Source organism: Mandrillus leucophaeus, unplaced genomic scaffold (assembly GCF_000951045.1).
Source record: "Mandrillus leucophaeus isolate KB7577 unplaced genomic scaffold, Mleu.le_1.0 Scaffold388, whole genome shotgun sequence".
NCBI classification, from domain to species: domain Eukaryota; kingdom Metazoa; phylum Chordata; class Mammalia; order Primates; family Cercopithecidae; genus Mandrillus; species Mandrillus leucophaeus.
The window spans coordinates 519,913-527,482 of NW_012104120.1; the positions used below are offsets into that span (position 1 = coordinate 519,913).

General features: G+C 57.6%; 1 protein-coding gene across 3 annotated transcripts in view; it reads left to right on the plus strand.

Moving 5' to 3' along the window:
• The window catches only part of GPRIN2 (G protein regulated inducer of neurite outgrowth 2), a 7,904-nt gene extending 543 nt beyond the window's left edge, over positions 1-7,361 (plus strand). The window contains exons 2-4 of one of the 3 annotated variants that reach the window (XM_011990898.1): positions 931-1,086; positions 1,764-1,874; positions 5,663-7,361. In XM_011990898.1, the coding sequence (XP_011846288.1) occupies positions 5,669-7,045 (1,377 nt within the window). In that variant the 5' untranslated portion in view covers positions 931-1,086; positions 1,764-1,874; positions 5,663-5,668 and the 3' untranslated portion in view covers positions 7,046-7,361. Of the gene's footprint in view, positions 1-398; positions 417-930; positions 1,087-1,763; positions 1,875-4,866; positions 4,990-5,662 lie in introns of those variants that run through there. The other 2 variants (XM_011990897.1, XM_011990896.1) reach the window with 2 other exon arrangements.
• Positions 7,362-7,570: the final 209 nt, after the last annotated feature.

Below are 7,570 nucleotides of genomic sequence, written 5' to 3' on the forward strand. Positions count from 1 at the left end.
CGGGGGGCGTGGTGGGCCGCACCTCCCCCTTGCTGAGCCCTAGAACCCACTCCTCCCTGCTCCTGCGCTCAGACCCCCGGCATCCTGGTCCCTGCCCAGCGCGCAGAGCCACCGGTGACCGCATCGCACTCCCCGCTCTCCGCCTCTCATTGTCCTGCCCTGTCGTCTTCTCTCTTTCACATTTCCTCTGCCCATCCTCCCATTTTTCACAAGTCTGTCCGGGACCCTGTCTCCTTCGGCCTCCACCCCTGCTGCCATCGCTCCTCCCTCTCCCCTTCTTCCTCTTCCCTTCCTTCAGCCTCCTGCGCTGCCTACCCCGCCCCCAGCCTTGCTGCCCTTTGGCTCCTCCTGCCCCGCATCCTTACCCCGGCCCACAGCCCCATTTGCCTGTAGTCGCTGCCTTTGCTTCTGAGAAGGTCTGTAGCCTCGTTTCGGGCCCGTATTGAGCCCCCTTCTCCCTAAGTCCGGGTGGGCTTTGTGCAGCAGGGGCGGGAAGGGAGCTGTGCTGGGCGAGGCTGCGTGGTGCGGTGCGTTCAGGCCTTTGGCCCCACAGCAGGGGCGGCCTGTGCTTGGCGCGCAGAGTGCAACTGGGTAGGCGCTGTTACTGCAAACGGGCCTGTGTGTCCCAGGCTGGGGCGTAACTGCTTGTGAGCCTGCAGATGGGGACACACCGGCCGCCTAGGCTGCTTCTAGGCTGAGGCACCTTCTCCACCTAGCTGCCCCCCAGGGAGTGTGGGCAAATCCTCCCCAGGGGAGGAACGTTGGGCGCCTAGGCCTCTTCCTGGTGAGCAGAGCCTCATCCATGGGGTCACTGACCCCACAGTTACCCCAGAACCCTTTTCTGGCACAGCTTGTGACCTGGGGCATGTAGCCCTTAAGGCACGTTCATTGTGAAGGGCAGGTTTTGTCTCCTCCAAACCCTCCATTTAGGAATGCTGCCTGCTGCGTTGCCCAGGGTTGGCCCTGAGTGTTCCTATCAGGCGCCGTTCACTCTGGGGTGGATTAAACCACCTCCTGGAGGGTGCTGTATCCCCACTGTGCAATGGGGGGTTTGTGTTGTGTGCATTCCTGCCTGGTCCCTGAGAGGTAAGGTCCATATTTTAACATAGAACCAGTTTTCCTGCCTGACTGTATAGGTTTGCTTTTTCTATTTTGGTTTTGCTGGACACATAAGTCATCATCCAAACGCTTGCCACTTAACAAGAGAGGACTTGGGCCAGGCGCTGTGGCTCATGCCTATAATCCCAGCACTTTGGGAGGCCGAGGCAGGCGGATCATCTGGGGTCAGGAGTTCGAGACCAGCCTGGCCAACATGGCAAAAACCCCATCTCTACTAAAAATACAAAAATTAACTGGGCGCGGTGGTGCTCGCCTGTAGTCCCAGCTGCCGGGAGACTAAGGCGGGAGAATCGCGTGAACCCAGGAGGCAGAAGTTGCAGTGAGCGGAGATTGAGCCATTGCACTCCATCCTGGGAGACAGAGCAAGACTCTGTCTCACAAACAAACGAACAAAACCAAGAGGGGACTTAGATGGATGCCATAGTGTCGTCTGAGATGGAGTCCACTTGTGGTGGTCTTGGTAGTCCCCCTGGGCATATCCCAAAGGCCTGGGCTCCTCTGCTGGGGCAGCATCGCGGGAGCTGGACTCTCTCAGTTGACCCAACGGTTTCTATGTTTCGGCTAGTCTGGAAGTGTCTGAGAAGTGGGGGCTTTTTACTCAAAATGACATTGGTTGATTGCTACATAGGTGGTTGATCTTGCAGTTGCCGACACGTGGAACCTGAGGCAGCAGGACAGCCTGGCGTTGGCCACGGGACATTGGCCACAGCCATAGCAACTTCGGCATCAAATGGGGCAGGAGAGAGAACATTAAGGTATCGTTCAAAGAACACTAGTGTCTTAGATACTTCTGTATGCCTCTTCTTTATCTCGTCCTAAAAGATCTTCCCAGGGTCCCATTAGGGCAAAACCAGAACCTTCTGCATGGTTATAAAGGCAGGGTGGGCATGCCATTCTGGGCATTTAAAGTGCAGACTCTAGACTTGTATGCATGCGTAGCCTCCTAGGTTAAGATTTAAAATAGGCTCTGGGAAACCTACTTTGGTAATAGGGAGACTGGGGACTCTGATGGTGACTTGATTTTAGGATGGGATGAAGGTAGCGAGGATGGGAAGCAAGACAAGGCTAACCTATGGGGTGTCTCGGTGGCTTCTGAAAAGGGCCTGTCTGCCCCCTAGTACTAATACTTGTTATACTGTGAACTTAAGCTGCTCTTGATGGGAGAGGAGAGAGAAGATTATTGTTAACAAACACTGTTGCAGACAGTGCACATGCTGTCACATTTAGTCTTCACAACAACCCTGCAGGATGGGGATTTACTTCTGTTTTGCAGATTGGAGAAACTGAGGCTCAAAGAAGTTAGCACCTGTGAGCACATGCACAGGAAGGGGAAGAGCCGCCATTGGAAGCAGAGCCCTGCCCCTTCCTCCTCACACCTGGCTCCCTGGGAGGCCCCTCCTCTGGCCTAGTACACAGCATTGTGACAGGCAGTATGGAAGCCTCTTTCCCGCAGTACTCCCCTCAGAGCCCTTCCTTCTGAGCTGGGAAGGCCAGGTTGTAGTTGGCCAGGTCAGTTCCTTGGGGTTCTGAATTAGCAACTTTCAGCCGTGTGTTCTTTGACATTTCTGAGCTTCTCCAGGCCTCAGTTTTGTCACCTGCCACTTGTGGAGGGGGAAGGGGGAAGGGAACCAGTAGCCCACCACAGGGGTCTCTGGGTGGTGACTAGCCCTGGGTGCTGGGCAGCCCTCTGGTGAGACAGGCATAGTGGGATGCTCGTTGCTGATGGCTTCTCAATGGGTCTTGGTGGGGGTCTGAGGACCTCATTCCACCTGTCTCCTCAGGGGCCAGAGGCTGCTGGCCTGGCTGTTTGTGGCCCCCTCCCTGGGAGGGTGGTGGGTTTGGCCAGAAGCTGTGTAGGTGTCCAGATGGGCCTTTCCTGGGGTCTTGGACCTGCAAATGAGTGGTTTTCTCCCTGCAAGGGGCTGTCCCAGTCAGGAGGAACACCTCCTGCCCTCTTCATTCTTGCAGCCTCAGGAGCTGCTAAGAAGCAGTTGGGCAGGTGGGGATCCACTCAGTGACTTGTTCCATGGCATGTCATGAGCACGATTGGCAGGGCCAGGCCAGATCAGTAAAAAGGTTGAGAGCTGTGAGGCACAGGCCTGCTCAGTGCTCGAAGGGGAGAGGAGCTCAGATGTCCCCGAGCTGTGTGCCTTTGGGGGTCACTAAGCCTCTCTGAGCTTATGGAATTCTCCTGTCTGTAGAATGGAGATAATGACTGTCTCAAGAGGTTGCTTGCACAGTTACATGAGACAATGTGTGCAAAGGATGTGGCACATGCCTGGCCCTTGGCGAGTGATCAGGCCCTGGCAGCTGTTATTACCATCGCTGTTACAGGCTTTATTGCCCTCCTTTGTTTGTATGTCCATCTTAGAGCTCATTGAGGGCAGGGTCTGGGTCAGAACCCTCTCTTGGCTACTCCTCCTTTTCCTGATCCTCCCAGGGACAAGTCTGGTTTCAGCCCCGTGAAGCAGCTGGGATGGGACATCCTTACCAGGCTGAGGCTGTGTTCAGAGCTGCACAGTCCAGTACAGTAGCCATTAGCCTCATGTGGCCAGTTAGATCCAAATAAAACTTAAACATTCAGTGTCTCAGTTGCAGTGGCCCCCTGCCGAGTGCTTGGTACCCACATGCCATTGGTACCTACCTATTAGCACAGGGTAGAATCTTTCCATCATTATAGGAAGTTGTGCAGCGCTGGAGTCTCAGGGACTATAGCACCAGTATCATCCTCACTGTGGCTCAACAGTCACCAGCCGTCTCCTGAGTGCTGGACTGCCAAGACATTTGTAATTACACAGAAACCGAGTCCCGCAGCCCTTCCTGAATTTCCTCTTGGGTAGCCTTGCTCACCTGGCTGGGGAGGTTGCTTCCTGGCAGTCCTTATCAGCTTAGGGTGGGAGGGCAGGACTGGGATTGCACAAATGCAGCTGCTGCCTCCTGTCCCCACCCTGTTTCTCCAGCCTCTCCTGCCTGTCAAGGAGTCCCAGAGTGCTCTTCCTAATTCACTGCTGTGGCCAGGGCCGAGGTGACCCAGACACTTTGACCCCACTGCTCCCCTCTTGCCTCTTTCCTCCTGCCCACCCCGCTCTCCACCTGAACACGTTCTTGCTTCTCTCACTCCAGGCCTGACTTATGTGGCTGGTCCTCCGGGAAGCCTTTTCTCATCTCTCACCCTAAGTGAGCTCTCCTGCCTTGGCGGGGCCCTCCCTCAGACCCCATTTTTGGCACTCAGCGCCCTTCTCTGTGGGTGTGTTCTTATATTTGCTTGTTCTCTTGGTTAGGCACACAGGAGATATTCTCTGAGTGCCAACTACATGTCAGGTCAGTGCTGGGTGTTGGACAGCCAGAGGGGAGCAGGCCTCAGGCCAGGCTTTGCCAACTTCAGGCTGGTGGGGAGGCTGACAGTTGGCCAAACTGTTCCATCCAGGCCCAGTGCTTGGTCAGGGATGAAGGCTGCCTGGCTGGAGAGTCAGGAAAGGGGCCCCAGGAAGAGACGCTGAGGTGGAGAGGGTCAGAGCTGCTCTAGGCTGCAGCTGGGTCAGGGGCCAGGGTAGTCTTTATGGCTAGGGGAAGTGACAGTGATGGCAGGGAGGGTGGGGGACAGTGAGGATGCAGGTACACTGGGCAAGAGGGGGTTAAATGTCATGCAGGGTAGGTCTGATTGGTGGTACTGGGTGGGCATCTTATCTCACTGCTGCACTGTCCCCAGGAGTACAAAAAGGTCTGAATGAATCCTATGTTCCCTAGCCCTAGAGCTGGGGACGCAGTAGGGGCTCAGGAGATGGCTGTGGAATCAATGACCAGATGCTGAATGCGTCCCTCATGGAAAAAGCTGACGCGTGGGGCCTCTCCCTGTCCCTGGAGCTGGAGGTGGGAGTCAGGGAACCCTAGAGACATGCCAGCTCAGCCAGGCTAGGCCAGGGAGGATGGGGGTGGTTGGGGAAGCCCAGGGTGATTCTCAGTGTCTAGTCATTGCTCCCTCATCCCGTGAACTTTCTCTGAGCTCCCACTCTGTACCAAGGAGACCCTGTCCACAGTGAGTTGGATACTGCCAGTCCCAGGAGGAAGTAGCCCAGTGTTGGGCTGTCCAGCTGTGCCCGTTAAGAGGCCATAGTACTTCCGTACTGGTTGACTAATAGCTGTTATCCCACAGCCCCACCCCCTAGGGCTGCAGTTTCGCTCTCAAAGCCCCGGCAGACTTGGCCCTCTCCCTTCCCCTCCCACACAAGCCAGCCAGTAAAGAGTCGAGAGCGGAAAGAGTGGCGGCCTCCAGGACCCCACCCAAGGGCAGATTCTAACTGCTTGGGACTGATGATGAGATAATTTGCAGTGTCATCCTTGTGTCTAATGTGAGATGACCTTGATTTGAAGTGTCTGGTGTCTTGTCACCGCCTTGTGTACAACCGTATGCAAGTACCAGTCAGGCAGGCTGGGACTGAAGCTGGCTCCCTGGTGAACCTAGCACTGTGGGAGCTCACAGTAGAACCAGCTTAGGTGCTGCCACCCAACTCAACTCCACTCCCTCCCTTTCTCTCTTCTGCAGGCAGCCATGAGCTCCAGCCGCCCTGAGCCGGGTCCCTGGGCACCCCTGAGCCCCCGCCTTCAGCCCCTGTCCCAGAGCTCTTCCAGCCTGCTGGGTGAAGGCCAGGAACAGAGGCCAGAGCTCCGCAAGAGTGCCAGCAGCACCGTGTGGCAGGCCCAGCTGGGCGAGGCCAGCACCAGACCCCAGGCCCCGGAGGAAGAGGGGAACCCGCCTGAGAGCATGGAGCTGGCGCGGGCCTCTGGCCCTGAGGCACGACCCAGTGCTGGAGGCCACTGGCGGAGCAGCACTGTGGGCAATGTGTCCACCATGGGCGGTGGTGACCTGTGTCGCCTGCGGGCCCCCAGTGCTGCTGCTATGCAGAGGAGCCACTCGGACCTGGTCCGTAGCACCCAGATGCGGGGACACAGTGGTGCTCGGAAGGCCAGTCTCAGCTGCTCAGCCCTTGGCAGCAGCCCTGTCCACAGGGCTCAGCTGCAGCCGGGTGGTACTTCTGGCCAGGGTGGCCAGGCCCTTGCAGGCCTGGAAAAGGACCTGGCTCCTGAGGATGGGACTTTTAACTCAGCCTGGATGCTGGGGGCGAGTCAGTTGTCAGTGCCACCACTAAACCTGGGGGACACAACTGCCCACAGCAGCAGTGCCCAAGCTGAGCCCAAAGCCGCTGAACAGCTGGCTACCACCGCCTGCCATGCTCTGCCCCCAGCTGCTCTACTCTGTGGCATGAGGGAGATGGGAGCTGGTGGCTGCTGCCATGCCCTACCTGCCACAGGGATCCTGGCCTTTCCCAAACTAGTGGCGTCAGTGAGCGAGTCTGGGCTGCAGGCTCAGCATGGGGTGAAGATCCACTGTAGGTTGTCTGGGGGGCTCCCTGGGCACTCCCATTGCTGTGCCCACCCTTGGGGTCCCAGCGGGTTAGTCCCAGAGCCTGGCTCTAGGACCAAAGATGTGTGGACCATGACCTCAGCCAATGACTTGGCCCCTGCAGAGGCATCCCTGCTGTCAGCCCAGGATGCTGGTGTGCAGGCGGCCCCAGTGGCGGCCTGCAAGGCTGTGGCCACCAGTCCGTCCCTGGAAGCGCCTGCAGCCCTGCATGTGTTCCCAGAGGTAACACTGGGGTCCAGCCTGGAGGAGACGCCGTCCCCTGTGCGGGATGTGCGATGGGATGCTGAGGGCATGACATGGGAGGTGTACGGAGCTGCAGTGGACCCAGAGGTACTCGGTGTGGCCATCCAGAAGCACCTGGAGATGCAGTTTGAGCAGCTGCAGCGAGCGCCCACCAGCGAGGACAGCCTGTCTGTGGAGGGCCGGAGGGGACCACTGCGGGCTGTCATGCAGTCCCTGCGGCGCCCCAGCTGCTGTGGCTGCTCCAGTGCGGCCCCCGAGTGAGGAGCTGTGGCCCTTGGAGCTGGCCTGGGCCCACTGACTTTGTCCTAGACCTGGGCCAGGGATGATGGGGGCTCCGTGCCCCCTGGACCCACCGGCAGCTGGGCACATCTCTCACCTGAACATCGGCTGCCTCCGGACCGCAGGACTGCAGCCTGGGGCTTCCTGCCCCACACAGCTGGGCTGTTTTCTTAAGGGCTTGATTTCCAAGGGCCACATCTCTGCACCTTGTGAGTTCTGAACTTTGAGACAGGGCTTTAGCACTGTGCAGAGGGGAGATCCTGAGTTTTCTGTAAAAAATGACCTTTTGTTCACTCCACCCTCAGAACTCTGCCATGTTGCCTCCTCAGACTCTTGGCTTTATTTGAAAGCAGTGCTGAGAAATAGTGAATTCTCGACATGAAGTGTGAGGCCCCAGTGACAGGGACTGCCTGGGTCTTTAGGGAAGGGGACTGATGTTATCAGAGGCCTCCTGTGTACCACATACTGTGCTTGTCCTGTCTTCACCTCTTCATCCTGGTTTACAGA